The sequence below is a fragment of the Macaca nemestrina genome, chromosome 11 (assembly GCF_043159975.1).
Source record: "Macaca nemestrina isolate mMacNem1 chromosome 11, mMacNem.hap1, whole genome shotgun sequence".
Taxonomy (NCBI): Eukaryota; Metazoa; Chordata; class Mammalia; order Primates; family Cercopithecidae; genus Macaca; species Macaca nemestrina.
In genome coordinates this window covers 127,531,161-127,552,364 of record NC_092135.1, presented here as the reverse complement: position 1 = coordinate 127,552,364, position 21,204 = coordinate 127,531,161, and the positions used below count along the sequence as shown (strand labels likewise).

The window sequence follows — 21,204 nt, the reverse complement described above, 5'->3', positions numbered from 1 at the left end:
CTTCCAGATGGTGGAAATGGCATGTGGCAAGGATCAAGGTGAGGAATGGCTTGTTATTTCTGGAAACTGAATGGAGGCCAGTGGGGCCAGCTTCTGAAGCATGTGGAGTAAGACTGGTGAGCTGGGCTTAGAGCACACAGGCCTTGTAGCCTATGGAAAGGAGGTCAAATTTTATTCTAGGAATTACTGGAAGTCATGATGATATTAACATTTTAAGAAAATTATTATTGCTGTTTGGAGAATTGGTTGTAGGGGTAAGATGGACAGGGAATCTCATAAGAGAAAACTATTATAATGGGAGAGAAATATTAATCATTGTGTCTTTGGCTAGGATGGTAGCAGCCGAGTTGCAAGGAAGTGTATTTTGGAGATAGTGTCTATAAGATCCACTAATTGGATGGATGTGGGGGTTAGGAGAAGAAAAACAATCAAGTAGGACTCCTAGGTTTCTGACTGGAGTGCAATAGAATGCTGAGTTGAGTTTTAAAATGCCTATACACATCATTTCTTTGATGTGAATTGTCTTTACCCTGTCAGCAAAAAATGCCGGTGTCACTTTATTCTGTATTTTCCTTTAGTATTGCAAAAATTTCTGACACCTCTATTGCTTTCTGACAATACATACAGTGACTTCATTGTCTTGCAATTTAAAATCTTCCAGAAATGTTTTTCTTTGGTCTTAAATATCTGATTCCATAATGGGTGTATCTCAAGGGTATTGATTTCTTTCTACTTACATAATAAATAATTCAGCAGAAATATTCACATTAATATTGTTTCAAATATAAAATTTGAAGGAAAGTCCACTAGCTAAATTACTTTTTTTGCATTCCCCCTCAGTAGGTTTCTTTTGTAATTCTATTTTGTTTATTTCCCGTTGTAATTCTTTAATCTTTCATCCTTTTCTAAACTTTCTCCTTGTTTTAAAATCAGTGATTTTAAATCTCTTGGCTGCTGCCATTGTTTCCATGTGTTTGAAATAGACCTTTTCTCTGGAGCTCTTGTTTCTAAGATTTCCTTATGTCCACCATCTTAGGTCTGTATCATTTGAATTACGCTATTGCACACCAGAACTATCACTGTGTTCATCTTTCTGCTAGCACTTTTTGGCTACCATCACCAAATAGTTTTTCATTTTCTACTCTTCAAGGAATATTGTAAATCCAAATATTTGCTTATTAGCTTCCAGTTAGGACTGTGTATTATTCCTCTGTTGTAGCATATTAATGCTTTAGTCATTTCATAAATACTATTATTTTTATTACTTATGTTACATTATTCTACATAGCAGTATTGTATTTGTTCTCCTATCTATAGCTTTTCATATTTTGGAGGTTAAATGTATCCATGAATGTGCTTGAACCTAGGAATGTTAAATTTCCTTTTCCAATTCTCTACCCTTTGCCACCAGAACTAATTTAATTTGCATGTTCTATAAGGGGAATTTTTAAAAAACACTTACCTTGAGAGATCATTATTACTAGATTGACTAGTGAAAGCTCTTAAAGAGCCATGCAAATAAAAAGAGAAACTTTACCAAAGGCTAGCTCAAATAATTTTTTTTAGAGTTATAACATTATGTAGGAACAGGACAAAGCAGAGAGGTTCCTAGGTCTGGAGACTGAATTGAGAACTCTTTATATATAATGTTTGTCCGTGTATTTATGTTGAGAGAGAAGGAGGGAAAGGAGAAAATAGAGTGAATGAGAATCTTGGTTTAGTTTTAGAATTTTTTGGGGAAGATGAAATCTGTTCTGGCCATCTCAGCCACAGATGACCCAAGGCCTTTTCCATCTCGTGTTGTAAAATGTCTTTTTATTAGCACTCATCCTACTGCCCTACACTCTGTAACTCCAATACAGGGATGTGTTTATTCATCTTTGTGTTAGCTTTGGCTCTCAGACTTCTGTATTTCTACAAGGGGGAATCAGGCTCACATAGTACTGTATCTGAGTTTGGGATCACTTACACAGGTGCTTCTTCTGAATATACATCGTTTCACATGTGGTCTACCTTTAATTTTTGTAACTAGGTTTGTAACATTTAACCTTTCTGTGATCACTGTCATGTTTACAAGTGAGTTTTGACTCAAAATTTCAAAATATATGCATCAACAAACCTGTAACATGCATTTTAGCTAAGAGCCACCAATCAACCAACATCTGGTCTCCATCAGCCGATGAGTAGGCTATGCCTGCATCTTGAATATTAAAAACTAATATTCAAATTTGATGGCTAAAATTTTCGTTGTGAAAATTTATAATGTCATCAGATATTTCTTATTGTGTTAGATTTTATGAATTACCAGTGTAAGAACTGGTTGCCTTGTGCATCCTTATGAAAAAAGTTCTCCTAAAAATATGGCTTTAGGTTTGTATTTAAAACCAATCAGCTCTATAAAAGAAATAAAAAATTATATATTTTATATTTAATTTTTGTATATAGACTTTGTATGCTGATAGTTTTTAAAAAGCTCTCAAAATTACACATTGGCTTGTAACACCAAAACATTTATGATTTTCTCTTAAAGTTTCTTGCATAAACATCTTGGCTCTTAATTTGATATCTGAATTATTTTAAGAGTTCTGATTTTATAAGGAGTTTATGGCACATCTGTATTCCTTAGGTCTCAAATTTCATAATTTTGTTTTTTTTTGAAATGCAGTCTCGCTCTGTCACCCAGGCTAGAGTGCAGTGGTGTGATCTTTGCTCACTGCAAGTTCCACATCCCAGGTTCACGCCATTCTCCTTCCTCAGCCTCCCGAGTAGCTGGGACTACAGGCGCCCGCCACCATGCCCGGCTAATTTTTTGTATTTTTAGTAGAGACAGGGTTTCACCATGTTAGCCAGGATCGTCTTGATCTCCTGACCTGGTGATCCACTTGCCTCGGCCTCCCAAAGTGCTGGGATTACAGGCATGAGCCACTGCACCCGGCCTATAATTGTTTTTTAAAATATCCTCCATGCGATATTCGAAATACAGAGAGCCAATAGGCAAATCAGGCTTAGGACATCTATGCAAATACACAGAGTTGAAAATTTGTAATTGCTAAGTTATTTCTGGTTTTCAAAGTTGTCAAATTACAGAATTTATAATAGTTATGGGTTTAACAATTACATAATTTCTTTCTTTTTTTTCTTTTGAGATGGGATTTTACTATGTTTTACTATGTTTGAGATGGGATTTTACTCAGCCTCCTGAGTAGCTGGGATTACAGGCACACACCACCATGTCCAGCTGATCTGACCATAATTTTGTATGCTAGCATGGCATTTTCGACTTGTCAAATGCTTTTACACAAACTCTCTTGTGAGAAGCAGCAAATGGATTGGGGCTTAAGAGCACAGATTTAGAGTCAGACAAACCTGATTGAATCTTATTTTTCCCAGTTGCTAGATGAGTGTTCCTAGGTTAGTTCCCTAAAGTGAAGCCTCTAAACCTCCTTCTGTAAAAAGTAGCTGGTGGTCGACCCTACTTGAGTCAGTGGTTGTGATAAGTAAGAAATGACAGATACCAGTTGCTCATCATAATGTCCCATATATAACAAGAACTCAATAAAAATTTTCTATTACTTTTAACACAATGATTTCTCTTCTTTCTTCTTCTGTTTCTACTAGTACAACTAAAACTACTGGATGCACACAGTTTTTCTATTATTTCCATTTTTAACAAATAAGATAACAGACATATAAGAGATGTATAGGACATATAAGAGCTACTTACTTGATCGTGCTGACATAATTTATCAATTAGAATTTGATTTAGTTACAAACAATAGACATCCCCAAATAATTAGTACTGGAGTAAATCAGTTTGAATAGAACTTAAATATTAACAATAGTGAGACTCCAATCTATCAACGTGGTATATGCCTTCATTTATTTGGGTGTTTTTAATTTCTTCAAGTAATGTTTTGTAGTTTTCAGTGTAGACATCTTGCACATCTTTTGTTAAATTTAATCCTATTTTATGTTTTTTGATAATAATATAAATGCCAGTAAAACATTTTTAAATTTCCAGTTGCTTATTACTAGTGTATAGTAACACTATTGATTTTTGTATACTGACTTCGTATGCTGATAATTTGCTCAATTTACCTATTCCCAAAATTTTTATTTTAGGTTTCTTTGGATTTTCTTGTATAAAATTGTAGATTGATGAATAATACATTTTATTTTCCTTTCTACACTTTATGTTTTTTATTTCTTTTACTTTTCTTTTTGCATATATAGAACCTCCAGTAAAATATTGAATGTAAGTGCTGTGGGTAGACATCCTTGCTTTGTTCTCTTAGGGAGAAAATATTTATTATTTCATCACTAAGTGTGATATTAGCCATAGTTCTTTTATTTGTATATACCCTAAAAGATGCAGTAAGTGTTACCTTCTATTTTAGTTTGCTGAGTTTTTCTTTCTTCTTAAAAATAATGAATGCATATTGAATTTTGCCAAATAATTTTTCTGTATCTATTAAAATGATTGACTTATTTCATGTGCACATGAAAAGAATACATTATTTAAATATTGTATAAACTAGCTCATTTTGTCAATTTATTCTGTCAGTTACTAAGAAAGTGCTTCTTCGCTGATGGTTTCTGTTTCTCTTGCTGGCAGTTTTTCTTTCATGTATTTTGAAGCTCTCTTATTAGGCACCTACATATTTGGGATTATGAAAGCTTCCTGTTGGATTACTCACTTTTTCATGTTAAGTGTCCCTTTTTATGTCAGATAATGTTCTCAGTCTTGCCTTTTCTGATTTTAACAGAGAATACTAGTTTTCTTATGCTTTCTTTTTCGCACTATATCTTTCCCTATTCTTTTACTTTCCTTTTTTTTTTTTTTTTTTTTTGAGATAGTCTTGCTCTGTCGCCTAGACTGGAGTGCAGTGGTACGATCTTGGCTCACTGCAACCTCTTCCTCCTGGGTTCAAGCAATTCTCCTGCCTCAGCCGCCCCAGTAGCTGGAATTACAGGTGCACGCCACCACACCTGGCTGATTTTTGTAGTTTTAGTAGAGACAGGGTTTCACCATATTGGCCAGGCTGGTCTCGAACTCCTCACCTCATCATCCGCCCGCCTTGGCCTCCTGAAGTGCTGGGATTACAGGTGTGAGCCACCACGCCTGGCCTTACTTTCCATTTTTATGTGTCTTTATACTGGAGTGGGTTTCCTTTAGAGAGCACATAGTTAGGTCTTTTTTTTTTTTTTTTTTTTAATAAAGTCTGACAATCTATGCCTTTTAATTGGAGTGTTAGTCTACTTATATTCAATATAACATTGATATAATTGGGTCTAAGTCTACCTCATTGCTATTTATTTTCTATTTTTCTCATATGTTCTTTGTTTTATTCTATTCCTGCCCTTTTTGGTGGTGGTGGGGGGTGGGTAAATAGAATATTTAAAAAGATATTATTTTCTCAACTGGCTTTTTAGCTATACTGCTGGGTTTTTTGGTTTGAGGTTTTTGTTGTGTCTGTTTTAGTTTTAGTGGCTGCTCTGGGAATTACAGTATATACCCTTAATTTATGAGAGTCTTCTTAGAATCTACAATTAATCACTTCATGCAAAATGTAAGAATCTAATGGTAGTAAAATTCTATTAACTTCCCTTATTATTTGTTCTCTTGTTATGTATATTCCTTCTATGTATGTTACAACATCATAATTCAATGTTCTTATTGCTTTTAACCATTTTTAAAAGAAATTAAGAAAAAATGAATTATTTACTCCCCCAGAGTGCCATTTCTAGGGCTCTTAATTTCTTCCCGTAGACTTGAATTTCCACCTATTATTATTTCTATTCAGCTTAAATAACTTTCTTTAGTATTTTTGTAGTCTGGCTAGATCTGCTGGCAACAAATTTTCTTAGCTGTTCTTTATCAGAAAATATCTTAATTAACCTTGATTATTAGAAGTTATTTTCCCTGAAAATAGAATTCTGTTTGGCAAGTTTATTTTTCCACTGCCTTAAAAATGTCATTTTGTTATCTCATGCTTCCGTAGATCTTGGTGACAAGTCATCTGTCAATCTTACTATTGCTCAATGTGTGTATCATGTCTTTTTTTTTTTTTGGCTTCTTTTAATGTTTTCTCTTAATTTTTGGTTTTCAGCAGCTTGTCTGTGACTTTCCTGTATATTTGATTTATTCTCCCTGGGGTTCACTGAGTATATTGTGTATGGGTAGATGTTTTTCACCAAACTTAGAAAAATCTCGGTCGTCATCTGTGTGGTCTAGATAGTAGGATAGATGAAGGGGGAAAGTAGTGAAAGAGTAAAGGGTGCTTGCCAACTTCTTTCAAGGAATTTTCTATAGAAGCGACTTCAGGACATTTCCACTTGTGTCTGTTATTCAGAAGGTCATCACAGATGTACATCTAGTTGCATAAGAGGCTGGTCCTTGTAGACATGATTCTGTGTTGCCATGTGACCAGAAGCCTATGGCCGTGGGAAGGGGAAAGATAGATATTAGGACAAAAAGTAGTTTCTGCTACACATGGCCAGGAAGGGACAGAGGCCTGACAGACCCTGGAGCACCTGCCCTCTCATTCTTGGCCTTTCTGCTTGGTGTGGTTTAGATGTTTGTCTCCCTCAAACCTCTTGTGAAAACATAATTCCCAGGGTTGGAGGTGGGGCCTGGTGGGAGGTGTTTGGATCACAGGGATCCATCATGAGTGGCTCAGTGCCATCCCCTTGGTTCTCACTCTGAGTTCAGGTGAGAGCTGGTTGTTTACAAGCGTGTGGCACCTCTTGCTTCTCTCTCTTGCTCTTGCTCTCACCGTGTGATACACCAGCTTTCCATTTTGCCTTCTGCCACGATCGTAAACTCCTTGAGGCCCTCACTAGAAGCAGATTCTGGTACCAAGCTTCCTGTACAGCCTACAGAACTGTCAGCCAATTGAACCTCTTTTCTTTATAAATTACCCAGTCTCAGGTATTCCTCTGTAGTAATGCAAAAATGGACTACTATACTGCTATACCCCAGGTGTTGGGTGCCACAGCACAGAGTACTGGTTAGGAACTTGGACCTGAGTCTGACTGCCTGGGTTCAAATCTCAAACCTGCCGTTTACTAGCTGTGTAACTTTGGGCAAGTTACTTGATCTTTCTGTGCCTATTTTCTCATCTGAAAATGGGGAAATGATAGTTCTTATCTCATAGGATTGGTGTGAGAGTTAAAGGACTTAGTATATTTAAAACCCTTGAAACAGTGCCTGGTACATACAAGTGTTTGCCATTAACAAACACAACTTCAGCAGATTGTCCTTTCGAGCCTGTACAGAGATGTTCTCAGGGACACTCCTGCCCCCCACCTCTTCCCACGACTGTCTGCCCCAGGACTCCACCTCTGTTCACCAGCGTCACTGCATGGCCCAGTAACTGTTTGTGTGTTTAGAGAGCAGTGTGTGAGCACCTCCCAATCCCAGAAATCGCCCTTTATAGACATCCAGAGTCACGACCCTGAGGGATTCATACAAATGTGAAAATGGATTATGTTCCAAGATTGACTGACAGGCCAGCTTCGTTTCTCTAGCCACAAACTCTTGAGTATACAGGCAACTTGAGATTACCCCAGAACCACCGTTTAAAGGGGAAAAATCCAATATTTATTGAGCACATGTGTCATCTTACTTGACTTCATAGTAGGTGCCAACACCATTTTGTAGGTAAGAAAGTTAGAGAAAAAAAGATTAAGCCTGAGGTCACACGGGTCACATGGTAGTAAGAAGATTCAAACTTTGGTTTTCTGGCTCTGCATTCTTTGAATTATAAAACCTGTTCTTGCTTCTCTTAGGAAAGTCACTTAGAGGGTGGCTGAAGGAGATGTGAGTCATTTGCAAGAGGATGTCATATGAACACAAAGATAACAATAGCTTAGGTGATAGAAGGAAATGGAGAATTTACTAGTTAAAGCAATAGCATCTCAAAATTGACTCAGCATTTAAGTCTGGAATTCCTTTTCTAGTGGTCATTAATAATCATGTGAGCCAGGAAAATTATCTCCTAATTGCTCTACCTCACATTCATCTCTACAAAGTGTATTCAGATATACCTTGCATTCATTTTTTTTTTTGCTTTGTCATTCTTTGTAACAGAATGGCATTTTATATCCCACTTTCTGTTTTTTAGACTGGATAATACGCCAAAAGTGTATTCTCTCCTCAGTATATGCCGAGGTATGCTAGCAGACTCCGAAAATATAAAGTAATAGTTCCATTCTCATCCTGCATTATGTTTTCCTGAATTGGTAAGAAAAAGCAAAATTTTAATAATAAGAAAACACAGGATCCTTGATTCAACAGCAGTGGGCCTTTTTGATATCCAATTCAACAAACATTTATTGATCATCTCTTTAGTGAAATTCTCCACTTTCTTTTTTTAGACTGGATAATATGCCAAAAGTGTATTCTGTCCTCAGTATTTATACTAAGGCATGCTGGCAGACTCTGAAAATATTAAGTATTAGTTCCATTCACATCCTGCATTATATTTTCTTGAATTGATAAGAAAAAGCAAAATTATATTAATAATAATAAAACACAGGATCCTTGATTCAACAGCAGTGGAACTTTTTGATATTAAATTCAACAAACATTTATTGATCATCTCTTTAGTGAAATTTTCCTGTAGTGTATGATCAATTACTCTTTCAAGTCTGTTCTGTAAAGCAAAGCAAAACAAAGGCTCCCTCTGGCCTACATTCCCACATAGATACAATCCTGTAGCTCCTATTAATTTTATCAGTTAAGAGCTTTTGCTGCATAACAAACCACCCCCCAAAGTTAGTGGTTAAAATGGCAGCCACTCATTTCGTTCATCATCCTTGTACATTGCATTAGCAATTTGGGCAAGCTCAGCTGGTCACTGGCCACACTGATAGAGGTCAAGTGGTCTAGAATGGCCTCGGCGGTGCTAGCTTCCTTTGCTCCGTGCGATCTCTCATCTTGCGGGAGGCTGGCGCGGGCTTGTTCGGCAAGGGTCAGTGCCATTTTTTCACATTCTCTCTTCCATGGTTTTCAGTGACACCTTTCTCTCCTGGTTTCTCTTCTTTAATATATATATATATGTGTGTGTGTGTGTGTATATATATATATAGAATATCTATATATATAGAATATCTATATATATAGAATGTCTGTATCTATATCTATATCTATATCTATATCTATATCTATATCTATATCTATAATTCCTGACCAGAACCTGTACCTTCTTTCTTTCTTGAAACTTAGCTAGTTGTCTATTCATCCATCCATCTGTCTGCCTGTGTGTCCATTTATCTGTCCCTGGTCAAATGCCTACCATTTTCCAAACTTCATGCTGAGCAACAGGAATAAAAACACACATAAGTTATGTTCCCTGATCTCGAGGAAATCAGAGACCAGTTATGGAGGAGGCAGACAGGGTGTGGTAGGTGCTAGGAGAGAGGGAAATCCACAGAGAGCTGCAGAACAAGAGGAAAGGTCTCTCAATGAGACATGCTTTTGGTTTCCTCTTCTTTCTTGTGCTCATAAGTGTTACGGTTGTTCAGAGTTCCAGCCTTGAACTTTCTTCTCTCTCTGTTCATTTGCCCCATGTGGTGTCATGTATACCTATGAATCCAGTTCCCACCCATGTGCATATGGCTCCCAGTCCACATTCTAGTTCCTACCTCTCTGCTGAGCACAAGTTCTGTATATTTAATGACTATGGAACAACTGCAAAAGCATTTCAAATCACTTTGCACAAAGCTGAACTCATAACCCTCCCCTAGCAGCCTCCTCCTGTATATTTTCCACTGCATTTGATAACAACACTATCCACATTGTCCCCCAGTCTGAAAACCTGGAAATTACATTATAATTATTGCTGCTTCTTATTAACACTTACAACTGAAGAGTCACTGTGCCAAGTGCTTTGCATAGATTTTTGCAGTTAAGCTTCATAGGAAATGAAAATTGTAGGCATTAACATCTTTCTTTCACAGATACAAAAGCAGAAAGTCAGGGTGATTAAGTACTAGCCCAGAGTCCCACAGTTTAGTGGGCTGAGATGGTGTTAAATCCAATTCCCCTTGGTTCAAAGCTGTTTAACATTAACTCACACAGAGAAGCCACATGTATAGGGTCCATACATATGTTTTATTTGCTGGAGAAATGATTTATCAATACTTTAAAACAGACAAGGCTTGGCTGGGTGTGGTGGCTCACGCCTGTAATCCCAGCAGTTTGGAAGGCTCAGGCGAGTGGATCACCTGAGGTCAGGAGTTCAGGACCAGCCTGGCCAACATGGTGAAACCCCATCTCTACTAAAAATACAAAAATTAGCCAGCCGTGGTAGCAAGTGCCTGTAGTCCCAGTTACTTGGGAGGCTGAGGCAAGAGAATGGCTTGAATCCAGGAGGTGGAGGTTGCAGTGAGCCGAGATCACACCACTGTACTTTCAGCCTGGGCTACAGAGCAAGACTCCATCTCAAATAAATAAATAAATAAATAAAATAATAATAAAATAGACAAGGCTCAAACAAGAATTTGGATTTCAGACTTTTCCTGAACATTCAGAAGATATGGAACCTGGCCCCATGTTTCGAACTGGCTGCAGGTTATGGCGGCCATCTTTTTTGGAAGGGGCATGCTTTCTCCAGTTTGCCACAGGCCCTGCCAGTCCCTATTATATTACACCTGATCCACTCTCCGTATCAGCATTATCCACCTGACTCCTGCTGGCATTTGCATTTTGACTCATGTTACATGTGTCTCTGGGCTCTGTCCTGTCTTCCATTCTTCTACAGTCCAAGTGATCCCTGATTTGACAATTTTATAAAATTATAAAATCATGCTTTAATATATTTCACATTCTTTATCTTTATTGCTACAAATTGGCCCTCACAACTTCAATTATTCGAGTAAACAACTGGTTTCATGCTTCCGGTCTCAACCTCCTCTGATCCACTCTCCACATTGCCTATAATTAGAGATATAAATAATGAAAATAGGTGATATCCAGTAGCCTCAGAATGAAATGTAAACTCCCAAGTGTAACATGTAAGACCAGTCGTGACCTGGCCTGACCAGTGCTCTCACTATTGCTCATTTTCCACACTTCTCTTGGCCTTATTGAAATATTGGCTGTCTCCAAAGCCATGGCCCTTTATGTCTCCTTGTTACCCATTTTTCTTTCTGCTTGGACTATTCTGTGTGGCTTATATTACTATTTATATCTGAGTATATTGACATAAAGCTGGAGTGGTAGCCTTTCTAAAATTCACTTTTTCCTTTATTTTGACTTGATCAGTAAGCTTCTATTCTTTCACCAAGACACAAACAGGATAGAAACATAAGTCCTGGTTTTGCTTATGCATCTTAACATCTTAATTGGTTTGTCATTCACTTCTCTTCTGTGCAGTGTAGGAGATGTGTAAGCACTTGGCCTTGGTGTCCCAGCTCTGCCGTCTACTAGCTATTTAGACTTGAAAAGGCTACTTCACATTCTCACGTCACTGTTTTCTCATTTGTAAGACAGAGCTATTATAGTTCTTACATCCTACTATAATAGTAGGGTTAAATGAAATAATTCACCTAAAAGGTTAGAACCAGGTGATGCAAATCAGCCTCCAGTGGCTTTAGCTGTTGCTGTTTTTTTTTTTTTTTTAATTTTTTGAGACAGAATCTTGTTCTGTCACCCAGCCTGTCGTGCAGTGGCGCTATCTCGGCTCGCTACATCCTCCGCCTCATGGCTTCAAGCAATTCTCCTGCCTCAGCCTCCCCAGTAGCTAGGATTACAGGCATGTGCCACCATACCTGGCTAATTTTTGTATTTTTAGTAGAGACTGGATTTCATCATGTTGGCCAGGCTGTTCTTGGACTCCTGACCTCATGATCCGCCTGCCACAGTCTCCCAAAGTGCTGGGATTATAGGCATGAGCCATCGTGCCTGGCCTGTTGCTGTTATTATTAGCATTTTTAATTCATTCATTCATCGAGCCTTGGACTGGAACCGTACTAGGAAGTTTGATATATATATTTTTTAGAATCCACAATGACTTTGTGAAGAAAATAGTTTCAGCCCTGTTTTCCAGGTACAGGCAGTGGATGATGGGAGAAAGGGGGCCTTGCCATGGCCACTCAGATTGCTGGGCTGGTGAACACAGAATCACACACAAGATCCTAATCATCGCTTCCCTTTCTCCTTATGCTCCCTGTTTGTATAAGTCTTCTCAGGCTGCTGTGACCAAGGACTATAGGCTTAAACAACAGACATCTCTTTCTAGCTTTGGAGACTGATAAGCAGTTCATCTACTTCTAGTTCTGGAGGCTGGAAGTTCAGGATCAAGGTGCTGGCAGGGTTGATTTTTTTCTGAGGCCTCTCTCCTTGCCCTGCAGAGGGTCACCCTCTTGCTTCTTCCTCACAAGGTCTTTCCCTTTGTGCACAGGCGTTCCTGGTGTCTTTTTCTGTGTCTTGATCTCTGCTTATAAAGACACCAGTCAGATTGCATTAGGGCCCAACCTAACAACCTCAGTTTAACCGACCCACCTCTTTAAAGGCACTATCTCTGAAGAGCTACATTCTGAGGTATTGAGAGTTAGGGCTTCAAAATATGAATTTTGCTCAACCAGAGAAAGCTAATTTTAAAAAATATGAATTTTTGAGGGACACAGTTTAACCCATGACACTGATAATCCAATGCTTAATTATCAACCTCCACTGAGAACTATATTTAATATTAACTCTTCTACTGGGTTCTAGTAGTTCTAAGTAATTTTCATTTTTATGCTCCTAACTTAGGTATAAGCTTCTTGTTCCTGATTTTTCTTACCTTTGACCCTCCCTAGATATTCTTTCCACCAAGTTCTCACCCATCTAATCTCACAGGGTTTTCAAGGACACAGTTCCTATGATCATTTCTCTTCTCTGTGTTCTCAGCTAAAAGAGTTGACAGAGTTGACAGTTCTCAACTGTCACCTTCTGTCATCATTAGTTCATTTCCTCTGGAGGAACAAAAATAATCAAAATGTCCTTTTAAATTTGATTTCTGTGGCCAGGCACAGTTGCTCACGCCTGTAATCCCAGCACTTTGGGAGGCTGAGGTGGGCAGATCACGAGGTCAGGAGTTTGAGGCCAGCCTGACCAACATGGTAAAACCCCATCTCAACTGAAAATACAAAAAGTAGCCGGGCGTGGTGGTGCGCTCTTGTAGTCACAGCTACTCAGGAGGCTGAGGCAGGAGAATCGCTTGACCAGGAAGGCAGAGGTCGCAGTGAGCCGAGATTGCGCCATTGCACTCTAGCCTGGGTGACAAAGTGAGACTCTGTCTCAAAAAAATAAAAAAAATAAAAAAATTTGATTTCCATTTCTGACCATTAACTTTTAGAATTTCCTGATTCACCTTGAGCTACTGTTTTTGGCAAACTGGTACCCAGCCTTGGGTATGGAATTTATTATGAGCCTGAATTTCTTGTAAAGAAATCAGTGCATCCACAAGGTTAACCTAGAACCTGCAGTGCTTCCCACTAGCCACCACCCACCCCCGCCACTTTTTTTTTCTCCTCGAGTCATAAGATGCAATCTTGGGTCACTATCTAACTAAATGCAAGCTGTGGATTGGCTTGGTCAATTCATTTCTCAAAATTATTCCTTCATATTGAGAAAAAAATATTGAATGACTTTTAGTGTCACGCTTGAGCAAATTAAATGGGCCTTTTAATATTTTAAGCAGCTATGCTGCATTTTCTAGACAGATAAAATGATTTTATTATCTAAAATGAAAAGATTCGAGTTATAAATCCTATTTTTGAAATCATGTTAAACAGTGATGGTAACATATAATCCTGTCATATGTTGAAAAATGGTTCAGTGTCTTATTTTCAATCAGAGTAAAATGGAACGTATCTCATGACAGGTAGAATTATATTCCACTTGAGCCTGCCAGGGAACTTTTTGGAGAATTCAAGTGTTATTAAAACACGATTGTATGGTGCATTTTTAGTAGGATTTCTAAGATTTAAAAGCTACCAGGAATTTTATAAAATGCTGAATAGCACTGGATTTTTTCAGAAGATAATTTTATATTTTATATTTTATATTTCTATACTGTACAGAGAAATGCCAAGTTGATTATGCCAATTTATGAGTAGTGCTTCACATAATTAAATCTGGGTGTTATTTTGGTTTGTTTACATATTAAATGTGTCCTTAACAACAACAAAAATTGTCAGTATTGCTAGGAGTTCTATAAGAAGATGAGTAAATATAAACTTCAATGTAAACAAGAGAAGTGTAATAGACTATTAGAATACAAACTATATGTGAGTAAAATTATTTAACTTTTATTTCTAAAATTTGAAAAATCTTTAATTTCCAAACTGCTCTTAAAGTATTGAAAGAAGTATAGTTTTTATGCAAAGCATTGTTAAATATATATACCTACATGTATGCACAGATGTAGAGACCCACACATATCCACATGTATAATTTTTTAACGAGAAATATTGAATCATATACACAGGAAACAAGATAAAAATCACCTACACAGTGACCATATTTAAAAGAAAGAGTTAACAGCCTTACATAACTTTATATGACATAAAATTTTATTTAAGTGTACAATTTATACATTGTAAAATTCATTCATTTGAAATGCACAGTTGAAAGCATATTAGTAAATTTACAGAGTTGTGCAGCCATCACCACAATCCAAGTTTTAAACGTTTCCATCTGCCCCAGTGGACTTCTCATGCCCATTTGCAGTGAACCGCTCTTTCTGGCCCAGCCAAGGCAACCATTTATCTACTTTCTATATCTACAGATTTGCTTTTCCTGCACATTTCTTACAAATGGAATTATATAACATGTAGTATTTCATGCCTAGCTTCTTTTACTTAGCATAATGCTTTTGATGTTCATTAATGTCATACCATGTGTCAGTACTCCCAGATTTAATTATGTGAAGCACTACACATAAATTGGCATAATCAACTTGGTATTTCTCTATGCAGTATAGAAATATAAAATATAAAATATAAAATTATCTTCTGAAAAAATCTAGTGCTATTCAGCATTTTATAAAATTCCTGGTAGCTTTCAAATCTTAGAAATCCTACTAAAAATGTACCATACAATCAGTTTTTTTAAAATTGCTGAGTGGTATTTCATTGTATGGGTAGATCACTTTTGTTTCTTTGTTACAACAATCAACTTTTAAAAAAGCATATATTCAAGAAACTGTTAACAGTGGCTGTTTGTAGAGAAGGGAATGCGAGACGAAGGGACAGGGATGAAAACGAGACTTTTTCATTGTTTACTAGTTTATATGGTTTTACTTTTTAAAATTCAGGATTATGTCATATCTATTAAAGTAAAATAAGAAATGTGTTCCCTGTTAATGTATACAAAATAAGAGGGGAGAGCCCTCTGCTGATCCAAATCCCATATTCCTTAAGGAAATTATCATTAATTGATTTTTGGTATCATTCTAGAGTATACACACATGCACATATACACATGTGTGCACATAAATATATTCATGTACACATATGTATGTACTCCTAAACAGTCATTTACCGTATATTTCAATAAATATGGAATTGTGGGGCTTAATATTTTTAAGCCTACATTACTAAAGGTGAGAAAAACAACCTATCTATCTTGTTGGGTTGTGGCATATCTGGGAGCTGTGAATGAATGAATTGGTTATGAATATACAGTAGAGCAGACTCAGTTGATTAGTTATTATGTGCAAAAGTGTTTTAATTGTTTTAAGCTCCCGTGTGTTTTCTAACAGGATACTTTGGATCTGCTTGTGAAGAAAAGGTGGACCCGTGCGCCTCGTCTCCTTGCCAGAACAATGGTACCTGCTATGTGGACGGGGTACACTTTACCTGCAGCTGCAGCTCGGGCTTCACAGGGCCCACCTGTGCCCAGCTTATTGACTTCTGTGCCCTCAGCCCCTGCGCTCATGGCACGTGCCGCAGCGTGGGCACCAGCTACAAATGCCTCTGTGATCCAGGTGGGTACTGCCCCTAGACAGCAAATCTTCCTTTTCTCAATCTCAAACCAATCTCAAAAGACCATTACTTTTTCTTTTGCATCTTGGTATACTTGTAAATAAAAGTGGTATACTTACTGGTATACTTGTAAATAAGTATACTTAATGGTATACTTGTAAATAAAAGTGAATACCACTCATTTATGACACACTTTCTTTTTTAGATTTACTCTTGGCAGGGTTAAAAAAAATACCCTTTCCCCTTTTCATAATCAATTCACATTCATTGAGGAAAAAACAAGTAAAATAAAGAAGATTGAAAACAGGCTTAATCTCATCACAGGCTAAGCATTTTTAACAATTTACTGTAAGTCTTTGCAAAGCTTTTACTGTACTGTGTATCTTGTACTATTGTGTGCTTAACAGAATATGTTCTTTCATTTTAATGGGCATGAAAAGCACAGCGCAATACATTCAGAATTGTGTCATCTATTAAAATTGTTACTTGACGCACATTATGTTACACCACTGGCTCCCTGTGTAAGAATTTAAAAACTTCACCATTTAATTTCCAAATGCCTTCTGCATTTGCATTACATATTTTTAATTATGGAGGTTTTGATACCTAGAAGTGAGTGATTTATAGTCAAAAATTTGTGTGTGCACAACCCACGAGTGTTCAGAAAGGAATGCACGGGGCAGCCCTTTCCTCTTGTTCCTATTCTGTGCATGTCTCCATCCTTACACGAGCTGGCTCTTTAGAAAGCTTCCCAGCACAATGAGTCCCCACATATCTCCCTGGCCAGTCAGTATTGCTGGCCAGTATCTGTTTTGCTTGACCCTGGCTTTGCTGGTGCAATGGCCTCTGACTGGAATGCCTGCTCCCCATTACCCCACCTCGCTGTACAAACTTCTACTTCTGGAGCTGACTCAGTTTCCCTTCCTCTGAGATCCAACAGTCACCTACAATATCACCTTTGTGGTCTTGGAAACAGGACATTAATTATCCTTGTATGTGTCTCTCTCCTCCTTAGGGCTGGGAGGAAGTATGTTTTATTAATAGCTTTTGTATCAGCAGCAATCACACTAAGCCACTATTTAGTGAGCACTGATCTTTCTAGATTCTGAGCAGGGTGCTTCACATCTCTGGTCTTTTTAGTGTCACATTTACACCAAGGTTTGAAAGGCCTCTAGAGGTTCAGTCACATACCTGCGGCCACACACCCAGGACGGGGGCTGAGCCCAGATTCCAATGCAGGTGTCCCTGGTTTCGCTGCTCCAGTGCCTGGCCCAGAACTTCCAAAGGGCACGTCTCATACTCACGAATAACTTAAAAAGTTACTACTGAGAAATGCAACTTGGCACTTGAATGGTGTTGAAAAGCCTTTTTTCACATAGACTCTTAATTCCCTGATTTTCTAAGCAATTGATATTTTGCCAAGTGCCTCTTTCCTCTCTGCTCTGAAATTCAGAGGGAATAGGGCTGCTTAATCTGCTTTGTAACAGTGTTAGTAGTTAGGATTCTCCTGAGAAACAGGAGACAGAGAGAGAGAAGAGAGAGAGATTTATTTTAAGTAACTGGCTCATGCAATTGTGTGGACTCGCAAGTCCAAAATCTGTAGGGAAGCTGGCAGGCTGGAAACTCGGGCGAGGTTTCTGTGTTGTGTTTTGAGCTGAATTATTTCTTCTTTGGGAAACCTCAGTCTTTGTCCTTAAGACCCTCAACTGATGGGATGCAGCCCACCCACATTCTGGAGAGTCATTGCTTCATTCAAAGTCTGCTGATTTAAACGTTAATCTCATCTAAAACATACCTTCATAGCATCATCTAGATTAGTGTTTGAGCAAGTATCTAAGAACCGTGGCCTAGCCAAGTTGACACCCAAAATGAATTATCGCTGTAACATTTTTGGATCTCATAAACATTGAAGTGAAGCAGTTTCTCCTCTACATTTGACATGAGGATATTTTTCTTGGTTGACCCCCATGCTGTCCTTCAGAGCAAGGGTGGAGATAGGAATAGCTGCCCCTCGGAAGGTCCAGTTTTCTTCCATGTGGATTCGGGCTCCCGTGCTGTGAGCTGGGCATACTGTGAGAGGAGGCAGTGTGGCGCTGGCCCTTACCTATTGGGAATGTGGATCACTGAGACAACTTGTGTTTGCAAACTAAACAAGCTGCAATTGTGCTGGAAGAACAGAGGCTTACTCACGCACTGACTCACAAACACGCTGTTCCCAGCTCTGCTCTGGATGTCGTAACACATGTGAGAATTCCCCTCAGCAGCATTCTGAACAAAAACTTCCTTAATACTTTATTACCTGTCTCCTGAGAGTTCTGTTCTCTCCGTGGAGCCCCACAAAGAAGAATCAAATATTGTAAGACCAGAAAACAACTTTATATTCTCCTCCCTTTCTCCTCTGACGTCTCTTCTTAATTGTATCAAACTTTTTCTTTTTAAAAATTGTTTTTGAGGTGGAGTTTCGCTCTTGTTGCCCAGGCTTCAACTTCCGCCTCCCGGGTTCAAGTGATTCTCCTACCTTAGCCTCCCATGTAGCTGAGATTACAGGCTCCCACCACCACACCCTGCTAATTTTTGTATGTTTTCATCATGTTGTCCAGGCTGGTCTTGAACTCCTGACCTCAGGTGATCTGCCTGCCTCAGCCTCCGAAAGTGCTGGGATTACAGGCCTGAGTCACTGTGCCTGGCCCAAACTTTTTCTTATAGTTAGTTGATTTCTAAAACTTAAAATTGAAGGGAGTTAGAGATACATAGTGTTTTTCAATAATACCAACTAGAGTTTTTCAACATGTATGAGGCAACCAAATAGAAAATATACTGCCTGGTGTTTCTCTTTCCACACTGGGGCAGGTGGCCAAGAGTGGTAGAAAGAACCTCTCTAACATCCTCACTTACTGACCAAAACCACAGGAGATTTACAGGCATCTCTGGGACTCAGTTTTCCTCTCTATTAGAAAAGAGAGGAAAGTTACATGTAAGAGTATGAAATGAGAGGCAGGCAGCCCATTTCCTGGCACGGCCTGGTGAAAGCTCTTCTTTCTTTCCCTCCATGGAGATTCCAGCAGCATTCTCGAGCTATGCAGGGGTGAAATTGCTCCTGTTTAAGTTCCACTTTCCTTCTGTCTGTTCTCTGCTAAAACATTCATGCCCACTTGGAGCGTTTGACTTGGTAATTGCCTGTGGTCCAGCAGTAGCCCCTGAATAACCTTGAAAAGCCTGAAGACGTGGGCATTCTGTTCGTGGAATGAACATGATTCCTTCATTTGTTCAGCAGTCTCAAGGTGGAGCCTCGGAGTCCTGACAGGGCCCTCTCATTGAACCTGGGGGCTGAAACTGCCTTCAGGGGGGATGTTTCTTCAGATTGTTAAGTGACTGTGTAAAATAAAAAAGGCATCTTAACACCTGGCAAGAACTTACATTTTAAGAGGTGAACGTGACAAGTCTGCGAATGTGAAATTTCTCGTCTTCATCTTTTGGAGCATGTAATGGCTTCATCGCCAGTTTGCATAATGGAAGAATCTCGTGAGAGTAGGTGAAACTGGGCATCCAGCTCTGGAGCAGCAAGGCTGATCATCTTTACAGAGAGCAAACGGGTCTCATTTCGTAGAATGGCAGCAGACTGAAATCATGTCAGGTTGATAATTAATTCCCATCCGACAAAATGCCATTTTGATTACTGCAAATCAGATTTGCTGGGTGCTTTATTCTCAAACTTCGTTTGTAGCTTATCAGGCTAGGGATTTCTGATGGGATTTTAAGATTAAATAATAAAATGTCAGCACTGAGTAATTACTGAAATGTTATCTCCCAGTGACAGTGTTAAGCGATAGGCAACCCATTCTCTTAAAAATTGCAAATTGAAATCTGCTGAAGAAAGTGAGAACTTGGAGCTGCTACAAGCAGGATGAGGTGGATCTCGCTTGGGTGGGAGTGCTATTTCCCCTGCAGGTGGGAGCCACGGTATTGCTTGTGTTCTCAATACAATGGTGGCCTCTGCAGATAGTAGCTATACATGACCAGTATTGAAAGGACTCCCTGATAGGAAGGAAGATAGTTTGCACTTGAGTTATTCCTCTAAACTTGTGGAATTGAATTAACCCTGCCTTTATAGAATGTGCCTCACATATTCCTATTTAAGGAATTTAAGGGACAAGGTATTGGGGATTTTTACATGGAAATATGTTTATGATTTTTTTTTAACAAGTAAGATCTAAGATGCTCATCATTTCAACTGCAGTTGAAATCCCAGACTAGACATGGCACAGTTGCCAACCAAGTTCCTCTGCCCATTCTTCTTCACCAAAGGGCTGGTAACTCAATTAGATCATCCAAATATGTAATAGGCTGTAAACCAAAGGAAATGTAGACTTTTTCCAAGTGAATTTTTTTGAAAGAAAATTATATTTGTAAGGATTTTATATATATATATATATATATATTTTTTTTTTTTTTTTGTATTTTCTACATATGCCTTACATGTGAGCTGCATTTCTGGTCTGTATGTCCCAAAAGACACAGTTGACACTGCTTCCTTCTGTTAAACTGAGATGTGAAAATATCAATAGTCTGACAATATTTGCTGGAAATAGGATCAAGGATGAGACTTAATGGTCAGGATTTTAATAGTAATTGAACAGCAATAAAGAAATAAATATACCTACAAAGATTTGAAGACATTTAGCTCACTAAGGCCCATGTGCCTTTACATTTTTGGATAAGTACAGTGGACAACTTTCATCTTTTATTAACCAGAAAACTTTATCTAGTTTACCAGGATGAAGACTTTTTTTTTTTCTTTTGTTTTGACAGAGTGTTGCTCTGTTGCCCAGGCTGGAGTGCAGTGGCATGATCTCAGCTCACTGCAACCTCCGCCTCCCAGGTCCACACCATTCTCCTGCCTCAGCCTCCCAAGTAGCTGGGACTACAGGTGCCCGCCACCATACCTGGCTAATTTTTTGTATTTTTAGTAAAGATGAGGTTTCACTGTGTTAGCCAGGATGGTCTCGATCTTCTGACCTCTTGGTCCGCCTGCCTTGGCCTCCCAAAGTGCTAGGATTACAGGCGTGAACCACTGCGCCCAGCCGATGAAGACATTCTTATATTTAATATGCTCTAGGGAGTTTCTGATCTGTGTATCACACTATTCTTGAGAGTTGTAGATTGTATAGAATATATTACCTTTTTTCCCCAGATCCGAATCCTGTCCTTCCTTTTCTGTATTCCAAA

At 38.4% G+C, this 21,204-nt stretch overlaps 1 protein-coding gene across 5 annotated transcripts in view; it reads left to right on the top strand.

The window, feature by feature from the left end:
* LOC105473962 (delta/notch like EGF repeat containing) overlaps positions 1–21,204 on the top strand; it is a 363,113-nt gene that overhangs the window by 256,394 nt on the left and 85,515 nt on the right. For all 5 annotated transcript variants that reach the window (XM_011728232.2, XM_071073494.1, XM_011728235.2 and 2 more), the window contains one exon: positions 15,756–15,980. In XM_011728232.2, coding sequence (XP_011726534.2) covers positions 15,756–15,980 — 225 coding nt within the window. The remainder of the gene's footprint in view (positions 1–15,755; positions 15,981–21,204) is intronic.